This window comes from Ammodytes marinus, assembly GCF_949987685.1.
Source record: "Ammodytes marinus genome assembly, chromosome: 4".
In the NCBI taxonomy this organism is placed as follows: Eukaryota; Metazoa; Chordata; class Actinopteri; order Uranoscopiformes; family Ammodytidae; genus Ammodytes; species Ammodytes marinus.
In genome coordinates this window covers 23010463-23031290 of record NC_137233.1, presented here as the reverse complement: position 1 = coordinate 23031290, position 20828 = coordinate 23010463, and the positions used below count along the sequence as shown (strand labels likewise).

The window sequence follows — 20828 nt, the reverse complement described above, 5'->3', positions numbered from 1 at the left end:
TGTTCTTATCTACTCTTGTGCTTAACATTCACACAACAAATAGATAAAAACAGTGAACAAGTCCTCTACCCAGCAGAGTCAACACCTGCTCTACACAAAACTACTGGACAATGGACGTGCAAGGCTACCCTCAGGTAAAGATGATCAGTCAGACCAACTTAAACCTTTCCTGGAAATTGCACATTTTCTGATGATAATGCTCCTGGCTGGCGATATTGAAATGAATCCTGGACCTTTAATGAACTCTTATTACCTGGATGCTAAACCACCACAGCTAACAGGGCCACTGTTAAGTGGGCCACAACTACAGCTAATTGGGATACAATCATGGCTAACAGGCCTTCATTTAACTGGGCAACAACCACACCTAGCAGGGTTACAATTACAGCTAGCCAGGCTTCATCCTCAGTTAACTGGGCTACAAGCACTACCAGCCAGGCTACAGCCGCAGCCCACCGGGCTACATCCTCAGCTAGCTGGGCTACATCCACTGTCGGCCGGGCTACATCCACTGCCAGCCAGGCTACATCCTCAGCTAGCTGGGCTACATCCACTGCCAGCCGGGCTTCAACCACAGCTAACTGGGCTTCAACCACGGCCAGCCAGGCTTCAACCACGGCCAGCCGGGCTTCAACCACAGCCAGCCGGGCTTCAACCACGGCCAGCCGGGCTTCAACCACGGCCAACTGGGCTTCAACCACGGCCAACTGGGCTTCAACCACGGCCAGCCGGGCTTCAACCACAGCCAACTGGGCTTCAACCACGGCCAGCCGGGCTTCAACCACAGCCAGCCGGGCTTCAACCACGGCCAGCCGGGCTTCAACCACAGCCAACCGGGCTTCAACCACAGCCAGCCGGGCTTCAACCATAGCCAGCCGGGCTTCAACCACAGCCAGCCGGGCAACAACCACAGCCAACCGGGCTTCAACCACAGCCAGCCGGGCAACAACCACGGCCAGCCGGGCTTCAACCACAGCCAGCCGGGCTTCAACCACAGCCAACTGGGCTTCAACCACAGCCAACTGGGCTTCAACCACAGCCAGCCGGGCTTCAACCACAGCCAGCCGGGCAACAACCACGGCAAAAGGTCTACACAACCCAGCGGCCGGGGATCAGAGACACTGCAATGACTACAGTTCGAAACAGAGCTTTTATGAAGCATCGCAAGTATAAACTCTTCCAGACACTAAATCACTCTCGTGTACTCTGGGATCCAAAAGCAAAACCGAAGGGTCTGCTTGGTGGACATATAAATATTCGAAGCATTATGCCTAAATGCGACCAAATTCAACATTTACTGAATGACTCAAACCTAGACTTTCTTTGCATAACAGAATCATGGTTGCATGCAAATAGTGCTATGGCAGGTTTAACTGTACCGGGATACAACATTTTCAGAAAAGATAGGCTTGTGGGTAGGGGAGGGGGTGTGATGTTTTACGTCAAAGAAAGTCTCACATGTAAACAAATAGAATGGTCATCCGCCAATAATCTGGAATGTATTGGTCTCGATGTAATACTATCACCACACATGGAAATTACGCTGATTGGAATCTATAGGCCCCCATCTGCCTCTAACAATTTTTATGATGAACTACATGCTGTTCTCAAAGAGTGTAATTGGAAGAAGGAGATCATTCTATTTGGGGATTTTAATGTAAATTGGTTGGACAAGTCAAATTGTAAAAAGCTGAAATCATTAACAAGTCGTCATGACCTTACTCAGCTAATCAAAGGGCCTACTAGAATAAGCAACACTACAGAGACATGCATTGACCTGATTTTTAGCAACAAATGTGAACGGATTGGGAAAACATATAATATGATCACAGGGCTGTCCGACCATAATTGTATTCTTTTTTCAAGAAAATTGACAAAAAAAAGGTTTGGCCTCCCCTCTAATAAAGCCCCGGAACAATTAAAGGTACCAAAGAGTGAGATGAGTAATTTGGAAGCAGTCTTAGCTAAAATAAATTGGTCAAATTATTTGTGTCATGAAAAAGTAACTGAAAACTCCCAAACCTTCATGACAACCATTCAAGAAACAATAGGTCAATTCCAAAAAAAGGTACATGTAAAATCACACAAAAAACACTTGCCCTGGCTGAATAGCACCATCTGGATATTAATGAAACAGCGTGATTTTGCACTTAAGACTGCATACAAAACTAAAACAACACATGATCGGCAGATCTTTACATCACTTAGAAATAGAGTAACAAAAGAAATTAGAAACGCAAAAGCAGGCTTCTTCATTAACATAATAAGTAACGCAAAGGGTAATACCAAAGAAATCTGGACTAGTATAAAGAAACTGATGGGAAACACAGATGTTCATGCAAAAAATACAGAGCAAGCCGCTCACAAACTGACAGCTGCAATGGACTGTGTTTCAGAATATCTAGAGCGCTCCCAACTGGTTCTTAACCTAACTAAAACAGTCTGCATGTTTTTCTCAAAGAAGGCCTGTGACAAAAATACAGATTCCATGGTATCAATGCAGGGCCAAAAACTTACAGTGGTCCAGGAATTCAAGTATTTAGGTGTTGTTATCGATTCACAATTAAATTTTAAGCAACAAGTAAAAAAAACAGTAAATAGAATGAAATTTAATTTATCCAACTTCAGATACATTAGAGAAAATATGCCATTTGATTCAGCAAAACTATATTTTAATTCAATGATTATACCTCATATGACATACTGCATGACAAGCTGGGCATTGGCATGCAAGACCACGTTAACATCTGTGGAAACAGTATACAAACAAGCCATTAAGATTTTAGATAAAAAACCGAAAACCTATCACCACTGCAATATCTTAAAGAAGCACGATTTACTGAGTTGGCAAAACATGATCAAGTATGCAGACTGCACCCTGGTTTTTAAAATTCTCAACAGACTCGCCCCAGCACCATTGCAAATGTTTATACAAAAAAATGAAAGTAGATCCACCAGGGCAACTTCTCGAGGTGACTGTATTGTTCCTTTTAGAAAAAGTGCCTATGGACAGGCTGTATTTTCATACCGTGCAACTCATACCTGGAACACACTACCCGCTGCTCTACGTGAGCTTCCCACTCTTGGCTCTTTTAAAAAATGTCTTAAAGTATGGCTGCTGGAATCTCAAAACTGTTCACACAATCTATCATAGATTTTAATTTAATTTAATTTAATTTTTTAACATTATTTGAATAATTGTTTTTACTCACTTGTTCTGTCGGTTGCATTTTTTTTTTTTTTTTTTTTGTCTGTTGTCTGATTGTCTGTTTTTATTTATGAGTACACGCATATGTTTGTTTCATGTGATTGGTGTCGACCAATCAAGGGACAAAGGATGCAAATTAGCACTTGCTACAATCCTGTATATTTACATGTAAATGTCTATTAATATGCAATGTCCCTTTAAATAAACTTAAACTTAACATACTAACTCACCCCTGGATCCTCCATCCCCTGGAGGTGATGAAGATTGAATAGGAGTACCCGATTCAGCGGCCAGGCAGGTGGATAGAGCTAGCAGCAGCCAGGTGGATAGAAGCTAGCAGCAGGCCCAGGCCTGATTAGCCCAGCTTAGAGCAGAAGTAGCATCCATAGACTCATAAAAATACTCATAAAAGTAAATTTTCTAAAAGCTTGTGAGGAGATATCAATAAAAGCAGAAAACTGAACCTTTTACAAGGATAAAAAGCAGTCAATTCCATTAAAAACAACTTATTCCAGAGAGAAGTGTGCAGCATGAGTTGTCATGTCGGCCATTTTAGTTTTAGTCCCCAAAATCAAATTCACCTAGATAAAAACGGGAGGGCCCCATAAGGCAAGACTAGAAAAGAGTGTGTAACACTGGCTTCCTGAAAGGGAACTTTGAAAAAAGATATTTCAGCTCATAGAAGTAGATTCTTTTCAAAATACCCTTGTTAGACTTGCACCTGCTCAGGAAGCTTCAAATTGCATCTCCAGAAATGTGAGTTTAGATATTGAAAGGTGTTTTCTTAATGAAGTTAAATCAATTTCATGTAGATAAAAACGGGAGGGCCCCATAAGGCAAGACTAGAAAAGAGTGTAACACTGGCCTCCTGACAGGGAACTTGAAAGACTGATTTCAGTTTCAGGGGCCCCACAAGGACAAAACAAGAAATGTACGACAGTGCGATGTTACACTGCTTCTGCACTATATCCCGCTTAGTATTTCTGACTGGAATACTTTTGTAAAATGAGATGTCAACATCCTCCTGAATTGCTAATTTACTGAACAATCCGAGTTTAGGACTGCATGTGGCAGTTCGTGAACAAACATGATGATTGAAAATCCCCCAAGGAATGTCACAGTTTCAAGAAGCAGTGTCATCACTTCGCTATTACCTGTGTCCCAACATTATCCGCAAAATCGGACTTGTTAGGTGAAGTGTCTTCTGCAGCAGGGATTTTCTTTGACTCTGCTTCCACTGCAGGAGACTGACTGATTGGCACCTGGAATATGAGATCAAAACACAATGTATTCAGCTCATGCCAGTAGATTATTTTCAAAATACCCTTGTTAAACTTGCAGATGCTCAGGAAGCTTTATATTGCATCTCTAGAAACTTGAGTTTAATTGATTTGAACAATCAGAGGTTAGATTGCACAAGGCAATCACTCCACGTGTAATCACTAGAAGAAAATAGTTAAAAATAAAGCTTAGTATTATCTGTATGGTAACATCTCTTTTTGAACATGCATGTGACAACTTGTTCTTGTTCCAAGTTATTCGCATTTTTTTTGCAAAATATATCAAAATCAAGATGCTTAATACAACCAACTTACCTTATTACGCCACGGCCACTTCGAATCTCCATAGCTGTAATCAATTTCCGTTCCTATTTCTATTTTCTTCACAGCAAATAGGCATAAGTGGGGCCTGTTGTTTACTGCGATTTGTTTAATGGTGCAATTTGGAGATTTGTTGTTGTCATTGACTAATCTTCCCAGCGATCCATCTTCTTTGGATGCGTCAATACTAAAGGATGTGAGAAAATTATCTGTTAAAAGAATTATCTAAATATTCATTAGAACAGACATTTAAACATCATAGTACACTAAATAACATTATTAAATATGATGTGGAACGGTCCTAACTAGGGATGGGCATGATCAATCGACGATCGACTAATTGATCGTTAAGAATTTTGTTGATTACGTACATTTTTCATCGATTAAACTAATGCAGTGCGCAATTAAACATTTTACCACACAGGGGCAATATTTAAATTTGCGGCTCCTCCCCCGCAATAAACATCCCGCTTTGAACGGTGAACTCTTTACGCCTAGCAGCTATAAAAACTCAAAAATTGACTATTAATGCAGGCTATGTGGAAAATGCGCCGACTTTGGCTCAGCCTGGCTCAGGCCTCTTCCGCTACGTAGCTAAGATGGCTGCCGTTGAGTACGAAAAGTGTACATCGCCACACACTTCGCGATTTGACCGTTTTCAGTACACTTATTTTCGCCCGATCTGAATTGGAACGCCCTACGTACACAAACTTAGACTAGTGAAAAAAAATGTACTTTGTAAATATTACTGTGATGTCACAGTAAAAGACATCACAGTAATATTTACAAAGTAAGTTATTTTTTAACCCTATATTTCTCTTTCTGTGATGTCACGAGAAAGAGAAATATAGGGTTAAAAAAAACACTCTTTCTGCCTTTTCTCAGGCTAGGATGAACCGATTTTAATTTTTTTAGCACATTTATACTACATAGGATCTCAGAATTCAATACACCTTCATATTCAAACCGGTGAAGTAGGCCTTTAAGGAATAAGAAAAGAGACGAGAGAAGTTACCATTTAGGTGATGGCATTTACCAAAACCAATTTACATTTAAACTCAAGCTAAGGTTAAGGGGGAGCAATTAATTTCACATTGTAATGACCTCCTTGGCAAAAATAGTTTCAGAGGGGGTCAGCCCGTTTGTTTCCAACTATTATTTAGGCTACTATCCATGGTTTCCACATTTCTAGAAAATTTTAAAAATGTGGTCTTGTGTTAGGGTAAGGGATCAATCTTGAGAGAGGAGCGACGTGAGCATTAATTGAGTTTGATAACAATATTTAGGATATTCATTTCTATTTAACTGCTCCAACTTCAGTTTCACTATGTTTCTCCCTTGTTTACGTAAGTAGCCGTTTGACACAAGCGGCTACATCTGTCGCCGTGACAGCGGGAGTCAGTCTAAAGTCAGATGATCACTTTGAAGTCAAAAAGTAAAATTATAAAATAAAGCCTAACATTGTCTATCAGTCTGTCTGTCTGTCAGAAGAAAAAACATCGCCCCCGTTAAACGTGTAGCCTAGGCCTACACGAAAACATTGCAGTCGTGTAACCGTTAGACATGTTTGTAAACAGTCACACCCTACATAGTTTAATTTGAATAAAGGTTACCAAACTTAAGTTACAGGGGAAATTGAATTGTTTGAATATTAAAGTAAGCAGACGTTTAACCAGCGATGCAGTGTTACTAGCGCGAACAATTACATTTCACCGTAGTTCTCCACAATGTAAGCTAGCTAATAATGACTAAAACATTTACTTAAAAAATGTATCTCACCTGTGGAGAGTGATTCCCTCTCGTCTGGAGTGTACTGGACGACGGTGTACTCACCCGATAGCAGCACAATGAACTGACTTTGTTTTCTTTTTTGAGAAATGAGAGCTGTGAACACATACATCTATGGCTGTCTGACGGTCTGAGAGTACGACTGACGCCCCACTCAAGATGGCGGCTCCGTGTGCCGCGGCTGAGAGGGTCGTGGCGTATCTAGTGTTCTATATATATCTATGCAGCCAACAGCTAAGATCAAATGCACTATTTAGGAACAAGCAAATCTGTACTAGTACTGTAGCTAATGTTAGCCAACTAGCTATTGGTGTAAAACCAGGGGCGGGCCGTCCATTGAGGCAAACCAGGCAATTGCCTGGAGCCCCGGCCCCTTTGGGGCCCCCAAAATGCCCTCTTTATATTTTGCCCCATATCTATTGTTTTTTATAAAAAATCTCTTCACAATAGTATCATCGGGATGTCTAATTACTCGCGTTTTGACGGCCTTTCTGCCAACCGTGCACCCCCCTTCAGTCTGCACTACATGGACTATTCCATTACACATTACGCTCATGACGCTGCACGTTCACGCGTACATCCAAAAAAGTAAATAGCGGGAGAAGAGAGAGACAAGATAAACCTAACCTACCTATACCAAAATGAAGCGAACATACGAGAGCGGGTCACAAAACAAACAGAAGAAGGACCAAAGTCAGGACTTAATATCAAAGCTGCCGAAGCTATTAAGCTTTTTTACAGCACCCGGCGCGGTGGCAGCGGGACCTTAGACGGAAGAACAGCTGTCTACATCATTAACCGGTAACGTTCCAGCTCCTACTGTCAATCCAGGTGGCTCTGGCTCAGCCAGCAGCTATGCTAATGACGTGAATGTGTGTCAACAAACTGATGGAGATAATTAATGGTGCAACGGATCACGGTTGATCCGTGGTCCATTCGGACCAACCCTCACGGTTTGGGACCCACGTGAACCGCGGATTGGATGCATATATGCTAAAAAAAAAGACGCCTGTGTGTTCACGTGATCGGCGATCGTGTATTACAGAACAGTTAGTGGCGATCGGGGTCAGCCTCTAGGTCTACTGTAGGCTACTGACAAAAATCACACAACACATTGCCTGTATTTTTGTAACAATATTTAGGCCTATTAGTTTAGGCTATATTTGGCTGCTCGACTTTAAGTCAGCCCAGCCAGGCGATAGTTGTTTCAATGTCGTTTTCACCTCCGTGTGTAACAGCTGTTCAGAACAACAGCTGATAGGCTTGCGACAGCAGGAGTCAGTCTAAAGCCATCAATGATCAATTTAAAGCGGCAACGAGTAACTTTTAAATATCTTTTAAACAGCCTCATGTTTCCTCTCATAATCATAAATTACCTTTAACAGCAAACAAGTCCATCAGTGCAAAGAAAGACGTTTTTATATAGTTTTTATTACTGCATTTGATCTGGTCGTACACCCAGTCCGATTTTCGGTTCACGCGTGCATGCTCTATGGTCACATATCCGCATTGGTCGCAGATTTCAGTGTGGCGCAGGAACGCGATTTGAGAAGCCTATGGCTCCAGGTGAGGGAAGGGGATAGGGAGACCAGATCCCAATTCACCAGATGTGGGACAAAGACTACGTTTGTGCGGGACAAAGTGCCGTTTTCTTTAGCAAAATAAACTCGTGTCACCACCAGTAATGCCAGAGACACGGCTTTCTATATTAAAAAACACTATCTTTAGATCAGCGCGCAGCAGTTAAGTTAGCTACTGTTAAACAAATAGAGTTAAGGCTGCGGCTTCACATTAAAAGCATTTCACTGGCTTCACATAAGCATTTCACTTGACAAACGTGAGTTGGCTTTTATTTTGAAGTAACAGAAAGGAAATGCCGAAGCAGGCAGCACCTTCACAGAGCCACTGAGCCCAGCAGCCCCCCGACAGTGCGATACACACACACAGAGACAAACGGAGAGACGCACACTCACAGACTGCTGTCTCCACACAGCTATCGGATATATAGGCTACCAGATTATAAAACACGCATTTAAAAAGGGGGGCTCACTTTCAATAACAATGCGGGACAACGTCTCAATTTGCGGGACGTGTGAAAAGTAATGGAAATGCGATCTGGTCACCCTAGAAGGGGAGCGGGAGCCTTGTTTGAGACAGTTATTTGTCGTCATAATTGATAACGGGGCTGAACCATCAAAGCAAAAAAAGAAAATGCAATGAAGAAAAGCAAAAAAGGGAGAGTGATAGGCGGGTGGGAGGGCGTTGCCAAGCAACGTATAGGCCTACACAATTTCACGGAGTGAACCTAGACTGCAGTGTTTACTCCTAAATGAATGAGCGGTAGCCTACTAAAGACTCGTTCAGCTCCGTGAGAGGTGACAATGCATCAACTCATTGCAATCAGGAGTGTTTAGCACTTACTGGCATTAGTAGATGCTGTGTCACCACCACTCTCACCGAGCCGAAATGAGTCCACACACGGACACGCACCATATTGCTTCCTGATTATTTGAATCTTGCAGCCCTGCACGAGCAAGCAAACAGCTTCACGACAGCTGGCGTCGTAATAATACTACCGCTTTTGTTCAAAGGTGTCGCCAACGTGCCGACTTACTCGTAGTGCCTTTAAGTAAAAAAGCAAAATAAAGCTATTTCTTCCTCCCTCTATCTGTGTATATTTCTCTCTCCCCTGCACACTTAGTCACTACTATCCATGCTTAAAGAAGGCAGGGTTATAACCTCTTTTTTTTAAATATATTTGAAGATTTTATTTCAAATAGGCCTAGACTCTGTGGACACAGGCTATTTTGTAATTCACTGTGTATTTAAAAAATAAAACAACACGTTTAATTGAAAGCAAAGTCATATTGGTCTCTAGAATTGTATCCAGGTTAGTGGCAATCATCAACTTCCTGTCAGAGAGAAAGCTTCCTCTGCGTGGCCCCTCTGACACACTTAATGAACTAGGACTAGGCATAGACGGATTATGAGATAATGGGCCCCTGGGCACAGACTCTTAAAGGGCCCCCCACTCGTCCCTTATCCAGTCCGGTACACTGACTTTTCCACACAGATACAAACAATTAATGGCAAAAACATATTAAGGAAGTCAGTGTTTCCCACAGGATTTTGGGATACTGTTGGAGGGACCCTGTACCTTGTTGGGTGGTCCGGGGGCATGCCCCCCCGGATTTTTTTTTTTAACCTTTTTAAAGTAAAATGCATCAATCTGGTAGCCTGGCATTCCCAGACCTGCCACTAGGCGCTGGCAAATTAAATTTGCTGCGCGTGTTGGTCTGGACACTCTCCATTGAAGCTTTATAAGAAAACCAGAAATCTGGCTAGTGGTTTCAATTGGTTCTATCTAATATGGGCGCGCCAGAGCCCTTTGTATGGTGCTCTCGGGAGGACGTAACCGGATGACGACAGTGACGTGCATGCGACGTCGAAGCCGTGATCAGAGATGGCCGCGGATATGTTGTGTGAGTTTGAGACTGCTTTGGCCTCGACCCTTAACGATTTGGAAGACGGCACTCAAATCTTTCATTAGCAAGTAAGTGGAATGTTCTATTTTGCCGACCGACAACGGCAAACGTTTAATTTAACAGTTTAACACCTGTTCGCTAAACGAAAGGGGCTTACGTCGCCTTGTGCATCGCTCTGGTTGGTTGTAGTGCTATCCAACTGCGTGCAGTGGCATTTGAAATGCACGAGTAGGAGCCGCCCCTTGAGTTGGAAATTCCTAATGATCGTGGCCAGACCCTCTATCGTTCAAGATATCAGGGTCTGGATTTCCAGGCAATCAATCTGGTGCACTTTGAGAGGAAATTTTAGAGGCTACATTATTTTACAGATTTTTCTTAAACAAGCAGCACTCTTCTTTACTCTGCAACTGTGAAAACAGTACAGTAGATGGGTCTGCAGACCCATGTTCTATGATGGAGGGGCCCATTTCAACAGATTCAGGGTGGATAGCTACTTTTTATGAAACATTTAGAATTCACACATAGAAAGCTTATTTCTGTATGTGCTTCAAGGCCCCTCATGAAGCCCCTTAGACAGAGCTACTAATGCTGTTGTTTTTAACCTGCTTTTGTATTTCTCCCCTAGTAGTTGAGGGGCCCATGATGATTTCTATCTTGTTACATTTTAATGAGTATCCTTATATTTAGGCTATTCCTTTTTGGACCCAGTTATTGACATCAGTGACTGAGCTCTTTGACTATGCAACATAAAAAGTTACTATCAGTATCTCTGGCTAAGGGCCCCCCTGAGCCCTTGGGCCCCTGGGCCTGTGCCCGGTGTGCCCGTGCAGTAATCCACCCCTGGGACTAGGCAATGGACATGTCATGGGTCAGGTTCAGTTAATGGCTCAGTTTGACCCAGTGATGTGGGATCCTCTTAGACCAATCGAGTATCTCAGTGTGCGCGATATAAGGTACATTAGATGCAAGGGCCCCCAAATTACTGTTCACCTGGAGCCCCAAAATGGCTAGGTTCGCCACTGTGTAAAACAGCATTGTATTACATTTGCTTACATTGGCCGCGTTTCCCAGATTCCCAAAGAGCCTCTTTGGGCAAAGTACTTCTTTGGAGCGCTCTTAAGAACGCTGTGAAAGAAGAATGCGTTTCCCAGATTCGTTCTTAGCGAAAGTAGTACTTTCACTAAGATGGAACTGTACGACGGCGCTGACCCACTCTTTCAACCTTCTTAGCGACCAAATCGTCAGTGATCATGCCACGTCAGGGAAATTTATTTCCTCCACTTTTCGAAATAATAAAACAATGTTCAATGCGGACCTGGCGCAATAAACATAAACTAATAGTAGAGAAAAAATGTTTTAATGAATTACACGTTTACGTTTTCCACACACATGTGAGTTTATAGTACTACACATAAAAAAACATCCACAACCCTGTGGCATTTGACAGATATCAAGGAAACAGATTTAATTGAACTCAGCTGAACCTCATCCAGAGCGGCTCCACCTGCTATAAAGGCGTTGCCAAAGTCCGCGCGTGTGAGAAACCATGGCTGCAATACAACAGCCTCGCCGTGCGCGAAGCCAGACGGTTTACATAAATGCATACGTGCGTCGGCACTTCTCCCCACTGGACGTGCTATCAGACCGGGCCTTCCAGGCAAAGTACCGACTGCCCCGGCCGTGCGGAGATCCAACAGCTGATCACTCTGGTGTCTCCACACACATGCAATTTTTCCTTCAGCCCGGAGATGCAGCTTCTGGCTGCGCTGCGTTTTTAAGAACATATCAACCTCTTCTGAGGTCCAACAACCCCCAGCCCCTACCCCTTTACCACCAGTCACCAAGCACTGAGCACTAAACCATAAACCCACAACCACCACATCATCCATATCAACGCTCAGGCCTGAAGGCTGAAATAAATAAACAGAGCCAGCAGATGTAGGCTACATGTAACGTCCTGCACACTATGAGTATTGCTGCAGTGTCCGAGTGCTTTACCTGAAAGTCTGGCACTGGAATGCTGTTGAAAGGGCGCACTATACGCACACGTCATTAACCTATGCTTAGATAAATTACAACTTGCCTGGGACTTTTTGTTGCTATAGGTTTGACACTCTCATTTCAATGCAAAATGATCCACACAATACATGGTTGAAAAGGAAACCAAAGTAGTTTATTGAAACCATATGGGGGAGGGGTTACTCCGCGCTGTCTTTACTGGGTGTCTGCATCACCTGCAACGAAGGGAGATTGATTAGTGAAACCTTCGCACTCTTCCTTTTTGTTTGGTTCTGGAACTCCTGCCACTTCTTCCTCACAGCACGCCAGTCACGCAGGCCACATGGGATGGAGGGGGACATATTTTCGGCTATGGCCTGCCTAACACGGTTCTTCACCGTGATGTTCTTTTTGCCCCTTGTTCCCCCGAATAAAACTGCCCGGTGCTGCCAGACCTCGTCCACTAAGACGCCCATCTCCTCCGCGGTAAACGACGGTGCCCGCTTGTTTCTTTTGCTGCCGCTTTCTTCCACTCTCACATGTGTGTGCCTATCCACGGGGTATATATGCGCTAATGGGCTTGATTACTACTTGGATACACTTGTTGCCCCCCCCCCCCCCGCACCCACACACCCCCACACACACACGATACATGCGTAGCCTAATTCCACCTGTGTGGGGGTGACCACGGGGCGCTGTGTGTGACTTATGCGCTGATAAAGAGGTGGGTGATCGATTCGCCTGGCATCGATTTATTCAGTTTCAGCACGACCGCGGTGGACAGCTCCCACCAAAGTACTTCTTTCGCTTCGTCTTACGCGTTCTCCAAAGAAGGCACCAAAGAAGCCATCTGGGAAACACCCGTATCTTAACGCTCATTCTTTGGCGAACCCTTCTTTCGACCCTTCTTTGGCCCCAAAGAACGATCGATTCTGGGAAACGCGGCCATTATATGTACAGTAATATCACTGAATATTTTCCGAATAATTTTGACTTAATCAAATTAATAACACCTACCTGTTATATTTCCAAGAAATATAAAAGCAACCAGACCACTAGTGATAGGCATAGGTAATGGGACGTAATCTAACTTGCCGTCGGTCAATGCCGATTCTTCTGAGAGTGGGTCGAGTAATCCCTGAAGTGCTTCGCTTATTGTGGATCCACTCCACTCAAACTTTGTGGGGTAGTATCAGTATCGGTGATTTGTTGGTTTGTGAGTGATATAAACATACCCTCATCTGTAGCCTACTATGTGTAAGAGTGTTATCCAAAGCAGGAGAAGTGGTTTATAAAAGGAGAAATAGTCTGAACCCCAGCATAGTGGAAAATGTTTTGTTTCTAAATACAAATTTTTAAGTTGCACAAGCACATTCACTGGTCCTTACTTTGCTATAACACTGCGACAGTTTGAAAATAATTGTTCCCATTGTGTTATTCAAATTTGACATAAAATATTTATTAGATCCCTATGCATTGTCATGTTTCATAACCATAATAATACACTAAACCAAATATACATTTCATTTATATGAATGAATACATGAACAATACATGAAATGTATTTATTAAGATATATTGATTAATTTACTTGTCAGTCTTGCCATGCCTGGACTATTGCAGGGCAGTATAGCCTATTGAGTGTATTACAAATTGATAGAATGACCTTTAATATATCTGACTATTTAACACTGGCTTCAAAAAGTTTCACCATGCCATCACTATCAGACCACCTTCTTCTTCTGTAGGGTTTATTGGCGGTTGGCAAACCAACTTGGACTGGAGTGTGAACAAGAGATAAATGCTGAATAAAAGGAACAAATAAAAGTAAATACATTTAAAAAAAAATAAAACTGGATTATTTTTGCTACATCAATTTCTCTTCGGAACTTAATACTATTATGATATGCTTTGCCTGCTGTTTCCCCAAAAGCCCTGACAGTGAAAGGTTGTTGTGTTTTGCCAATAAACCCTACAGAAGAACTGAAGAAGAACTTTTACACACATAGGCATACCTAGTTTTTGACACTTTGTGGGTCCCTCCTTCCGGTGTGTGTGTGTGGAGTGTGTAAGTGTGTATCGGGTGCAGTACTGGGGTCCGGTAAAGGGGGCGATAGTGAGCACACACACTTTTACACACGTTTCTAGTTTGTGTCACTTTGCGGGCCAAATTTCAAAAAACGAAAAAAAAGCAAGAGACACATCAGGGGAGGCTCCTGAGCACAGAGGGATGAAGATCGGTGTGGGGCCCACCATTTTGGGCCCCACAAGGTTTCAGGGCCCCACACCGTTGGTGTGCTCCAATAGCCTGGGCCCCACGTAGTGATACATGCAAGTACACACACACACACACACACACACACACACACACACACACACACACACACACACACACACACACACACACACACACACACACACACACACACACACAGTTGATGTTTATACTCTCTGTCTTTGGGTTGCAGGATGTGGCTGACTCTTCTTTACAGTGTCAGCGGTGGAGCAGCTCTCCTGTATGCTCTGTATAAATGGTTGATCCCTGCCGTGGTGCAGTATCATGGAGGGTTGGCAATCATTTGGCATGATGTCATTGTGGAACGGATGCTGGACACACTGACCCAATCTACACGCCCTCAGGTGTGATTTTAAATATTACCTTTCACAAGTGGTTTATGGCCAATGTCATGCAGCCATCCTGCAACTGTAGCACACTTATGGTTGGATTAATCAGACGTTGGGATGATTTTACGTGGCATTTATTGTCGTCGGTCTGCAACACATTAAACATACGGTCGGAAAACCACACTTCTTCATAGCAGCTCTCTAGGTAACTTTATCAACAGTCACGCTTTCCTCAGGACCACTACAATACATGCAAAATAATGAATGGAAAGTATTACATGTCCTGGCCTTAATATTGTCATATTAAGGCCAGGACACACCGGCCCGATAATCGCCGTCGTAGAGTCGGGAGGGGGCGGGGACACGAATCTGTTTGGTGTGTGCCGTGAAATCGGTCGTCGTAGATGTCGTCGGGCTTCTTTTGAGCCGATTGAACATGTTCAATCGGCGGCGGGCAGTCTTTCAGTTGGAGCAATTTCAAACTGAACAAGAGCCCTACGCTGCGCGTCGGGCTCCTGCTTCAGCTTGTCGGTCTTTATTTCTAGCAAGTGACCCGTTCGCTATACTTTATCCCTTACTTAGCCTAGCCTAGCTTTCCCATTGTACAACTTCTCCTGGGCAGAAATAGACTCATACACTCTGCAAAATGAAGCGCGGGGGTTTGGATTGAGCAACGGACCTTATGATCAACTAGATTATACGCCGTTCCTTTTATTTGGTGATTTTTACGGGACATCAGGCCGCCGTGATTAATGTTAAACACACGTCCTTCAACTGCTAACATGGTCGCATGTTTAGAACGTAGGCTATGGAACGTCAAACGCCCCCCTGTTCCGCAACAACAAGCTGGAGCATTTAAACAGAGAGGCGGAACTGATTGTGTCGGGAATCTTACTACCCCCCGAGGTAGTAAAATTCCCGGAACGATCTCTCGCACTTTTCTTCCCTCGTTCCGCAACGGTCGCATTTAAACAGCAGGGCGGAGGACCGAAATTCCGGCATATTCCCGGCTTTCACTGGCTGTGTAAAAGGGGCTAGAAAATCTACTTTCTATTAAAAAGCAAAAATGCCAAAAAATAATATTAAGTAAATAAACAAAAAAGGTAACTTGACGACCCGTCAAACTCTCATAGGAGGTGCTATTTGTACAGTACATTAAGGGGGTTTAATGAGCAAAAAAAGAAGCAGCTGTGCAGGCAGGTAACGTCTCACAGTGGCAAGCAGCTGATGGGAGCCAGGTGAGCAAAACTGGAAATCTTGCTGAGACTGGAGCAAAATCAGTATACAGTACATATGCCTTATAGGACCTGCCTTGGTCAACATGTGTTCTTTTAATTTTAGACTTATACTTTATATATTACAATTTACAATTACAATTATTCTCAATTTAACTAATTTGAAATGTACAGTTCTGGTTTAGTTTTTTTCCCTAAACCCTTTTTTTTAAAGATTATTTTTGTTGGCAGTTTTGCTTTATTAGATAGATTTGGAGAGACAGAGTTGAAATGGGGCAAAGAGGGGAAGACATGCAGAGAACTGACCCGGGTGAGATTTGAACCCGGGTCTGCTGCAGGGCGCCCCCTACCCCCCACCCTTTTATTTGTTTATTTGTTTTACTGCTGTAATTCTTAGAATTCTAAATAAATTTATTTCATCTAGATTGACACCCATTCGAGGGATTCCCATTATAATAAACACTTAAAGGTGCTGTAAGCAGAATGGTTCTTTTAGCTAACTTCCTGTCAGTTACTGCAGTTCGCAGTCCCCTCGCTCGTCCCTACTGCGGTCTTCAAGCAGCGAGTTATCTAGCATCATCTCAGATCCATAAGTGTGATAAAACATGATAAAAACCATCAAAACAGACATTGGGAAGGATTTGTACCTGCTCTGCCATTGTAGGCGCATAAACATTCACCCATCTGTTGCTCTGGCGTGCACCGGCAGTGAGACCATGAGTGAGACGGGTGTCGGTTTGTAGCGTTCTCTCTTGTGATTGGATAAAAATTTCGGGATCCTCCAATAAGTTTATTTGCTGATTACATGCAGAGCAGCTGACTGAGAGATCGGCTTTATGAAACGCGCACATTATGAAAGTAATCACTGTATGAATAAAGCGTTTTAACACTTATATTAACATAAATAAACTGCTTACTTCACCTTTAAATACAGAGATTTTGTTAAATACTTCTTCTATGAATTGAAAAACGTCCAACCTAAAAGTATTTGATAATCTGCATGAAAAAAAAAAAAAATAACGCAATGATTTGCATTTCTTTCACCCCAGTTCCTTCCACATTGAGAGCCAGATTTTCTGTTGTATTAAGCATTCTGTCTGGAGTCAAGCATATTCCCCCCAGAATAATAAATTGGTAGTTTTGTGAATTTCTTTTGAACATATGTTTCCATTCTTGTCGTCTCTTCTTTCCCTTGTAGGACTTAATGCATTTGGCCATTTTTTTTTCTTTTTTTAAAGTTGCCATTGTTATTATTCATGATATATTTAAAGAGTAAACATGTGTTGTGCAGGATTTTTCCTCTCCATGAATCTGTCTAACCTTTTCTCATTAGGCCATATATATTTGGTTTATGCTTAGTTTTGCTAAAAACGTGAATTAAAAAAATGTATGCTCTTAACTTTATTCCAAATTGAAAGAAACAGTTCCCAGCCTTGTTTTTACAGCATGAGGGCCACACATTAAGTCAGTAATGTCTCTGTACCTTTATGGACGAAAAAGAAAAAAACCCTATAAATGTAATGTTGTCAAGTCATTTAAAAAATGTAAAGGAAATCTTAAAAGAAAATCAGGTCATCCATAATCTCTTGCCTAATGCAATGTTGATGTTTGATGTGCACATAGAGGTAGTCACACATTTGAATCATAGCTGGTGACATGCTGACAGACTGATCTTCTTTAGGCAAAAAGACTAATGACGGAGACGAGACAGAGCGTCTTTGTTAAAGTTAAAGTTTTTGAGGAAAACTTTGGTTTTGTCCAGTGGGAAAACGTAACTTTACATACAGTTTTATTCCTCCTCTCCAGAATTCCAATCAAAATATTTTGAAGGATAGACCCCAGCAAATGTGATGTGTCAGTTAAATGTGGGGTCACAACATGGCTACCCAGAAGTTCTTTTTTGTATGCTTTGTAATCAAGTATAGAACCATTAATGAATGAATGATGGACGACAGGTTCCTCTAGTTAAGTGCTACTGTTATTTTCCTCCCTCCAGCGGCTCCTAAATGCAGTACAGAAGAACGCCACTAGAGGAGACCCTCGCAGCGTGGTTCAAGCCATTGATCACTTCTGTAGACACAAGGAGTGGGCCATGAATGTGGGGGATGAGAAAGGTACTCATGATTTAAACTGATGTGAACATGTTCTATCATGTGTAAAATAATTATCTCTTGACCCAGCTATCTGTTTTTTTATGCTTTTATTGTTTTTGGCCACAGGCATCATACTTGATTCAGTGGTGTGCGAGGTAAACCCAGCCACAGTTTTGGAGCTGGGAACCTACTGTGGATACTCCACGGTGCGGATCGCCAGCCTGCTTCCTCCCGACGCCAAGTTCATCACTTTAGAATTCAACCCAGACTTTGCTGCCATCGCCCGACAAGTCATTGCCTGGGCAGGATTAGAGGACAAGGTAAAGCCAGCTGTGAAAAACAATGATTCACGTTGTGTGTACAGGTCAGACATACAGCGTGTTTTTATTCTTCGTAGGTCCAGTTGGTTGAAGGGGAATCTGGTGACTTGATCCCCAGAATGAAGGAGCAGTTTGGGGTGAAAACATTTGACCTGGTGTTCCTGGATCACTGGAAGGATCGCTACCTTCCTGACACAAAACTGATTGAGGCAAGTTTGATATGTCTGTCTTCTAGCCAACTGATCAAACTCTTGATTTTTTTTGTGCAATGACCCCCTCTTTGCTTTTTCATCAGGAGTGTGGCCTGCTTAGGAAAGGAAGTGTACTGCTGGCAGACAATGTCATCTGCCCTGGTACACCTGATTATCTGGAATATGTCCGAGGCAACCCGCAATACGAAAGCCAGTACTTCAAATCTCACCTGGAGTACACCAAAGTGGAGGATGGCTTGGAAAAGTCTGTCTTCTTAGGATAGTTTTTAAACCATGTCATGTTTAACAGAGTTATACTAACCTAAACTAAACCTGTGTTGTCTTCAAGTTAATCATTTAATCAGCTTTTCTAATATGTCATTAAGTGTCTCAATTTGAAATTAAAAGTATCATGTGAAGGGATGTTGAAAAACTTGTGGTGTGTGCTTTTTTCAAAACGTGCAATGGATGGCTCAATTCTTGACTCTCTCTTTGAGGTGCCTATATTGGTAAAGTAGGCAGTCGTAGTGAAAGCAGATTCCAGTATCTTAATGGACGGATGATGAGCTGCAAACTGATCCGGGGGCTGCTCTCTCTCTAGAGCACCGGGTCAAATCAATAATAAATCTAATCCTGAAGCATTCTGTGGTGCAGAAACCTTTTTTGTGCTTCAATGTTCTCCCCCCATTGTGCCAGTGTTGACAGGTGTGTGAAGGGAGTGAGTTTGTGTGTGTGTGCGTTTGTGTGTCCATGTGTGCGTTTGTGTGTCCATGTGTGCGTAGTTATGTGTGAGTGCGTTTGTCTGAGTATGAATCAAATCGCTGCTCATCTAATCTCTCAAAGTGTGTTCCATCATACTGCTGTGGGGGGTGGTGGTGGAGGGATTTCTCTGCATTTGGTTCAGCTGCTGTATGAAAAAAAAGAGTAGTGGGCTAGTCCACCTAGTGCTTTCTTCACAGACGCCTGCATGATAATCCCAATCTGTGGCCATTAGTGCTCTGACATAGCCAGCAAAGGAGAGGGTTCAACAGAGAGAGAGAGAGAGAGAGAGAGAGAGAGAGAGAGAGGGACTGGGGGGAGTGCCTGGACAGAGATGCACGCAGAGGAAAAGAATGACAGAGCGAGGGACAGAGAGAGAGAGAGAGCTTTTAAGGGATTTGGCAGTGATTTGTAGAATCTCACTGCTGTAAATTTATGCTTTTTTCTCCACTTTTTCATGATTGTGCCATGATACCCTGAAGCTCAGAAATCATTTTTTAAGTCACAATAGTTTTTTTCCTTTTTAGATTATTGTAGACCATTGTGTGTGTGTTGTGGTTATCTCCGAGAGTGCACAGCGGGCTGTCTGAGATGATGAGGATTTACTTTTGGTGAGGAGAGGGAAAGCCTTGCCTCTAGCTTAATAATCACGTTTTCTGAGCATGGACGGAGGAGGCCTGTTTGGAAGAGCTCGTGTGATGGACAAAATCAAGACCGGCCAATGAAGAATGGGAAGGTAAGAAGTGCGTTTACAAAGCAGGAACGTCTCCACTTGCAAGCGCTGCTTGTGGTGGTATTTTTTAAAAGGGAAAATACTCTACTACTATAATACTGCAACAGTTGTGAGATTTATTATGAAGCTTAAGCTTTTTTGAAAATTCACATTATGCTCTAATTGATTTTGATTCATATTCCTACGAATCCCACTTCTCTTCAAGTGCAGAAAACAGATATTTCTTTTAGCACAATATGTGTTAGGTATGAAAATAAGTCTGTAAAAAACAAATCTGTAAGCATACTCAAATGTTGTCATTGGGGTTTAATTCAAATTAAACTCTGCTTTTGAACAAAAATATTTAAAATAAATTAAGTTATACCATATTCAAAAGAAATCAATTGCCCAAATACTTCCCAGAAACATTATATATATTCACACCTAATTAAATGTTTGAGTTATGTCTGTGTTTTATTTAAGTTCAATTTTCAAAACTGTGAATTTTGTCGGTGATCCTCGTGCAGATACAAATTACTTGGTCAACTTCTGGAGCATGAAATGCTGTGAAGCGCCAGTTGATGTTTTTCTGTTTTGCAACATTTATAATGTTTTCCATCATGGGCTCCCAGCTCTCTGTGATAAAAGCATCCAATAGTTCACTCTGTGTCATCCTGCATGCCGTCTTAAATATTCTCCTCAGCTACAGCTATACATAAATACTTTATATATGGTCTTTTCTTTTCTCCACCGCTGCATGTCATAACATTTCAGAAGATTTGTCAAGCTATTTCTGCATTAGTACATTAACGC

At 42.5% G+C, this 20828-nt stretch overlaps 1 protein-coding gene across 1 annotated transcript in view; it reads left to right on the top strand.

The window, feature by feature from the left end:
• Positions 1-18846, top strand: part of comtb (catechol-O-methyltransferase b) — a 30248-nt gene extending 11402 nt beyond the window's left edge. Inside the window, exons 2-6 of the mRNA XM_080025382.1 lie at positions 14549-14720; positions 17937-18054; positions 18160-18353; positions 18431-18562; positions 18649-18846. Coding sequence (XP_079881508.1) covers positions 14549-14720; positions 17937-18054; positions 18160-18353; positions 18431-18562; positions 18649-18828 — 796 coding nt within the window. The 3' untranslated portion in view covers positions 18829-18846. The remainder of the gene's footprint in view (positions 1-14548; positions 14721-17936; positions 18055-18159; positions 18354-18430; positions 18563-18648) is intronic.
• The last annotated feature ends 1982 nt before the right edge of the window (positions 18847-20828 follow it).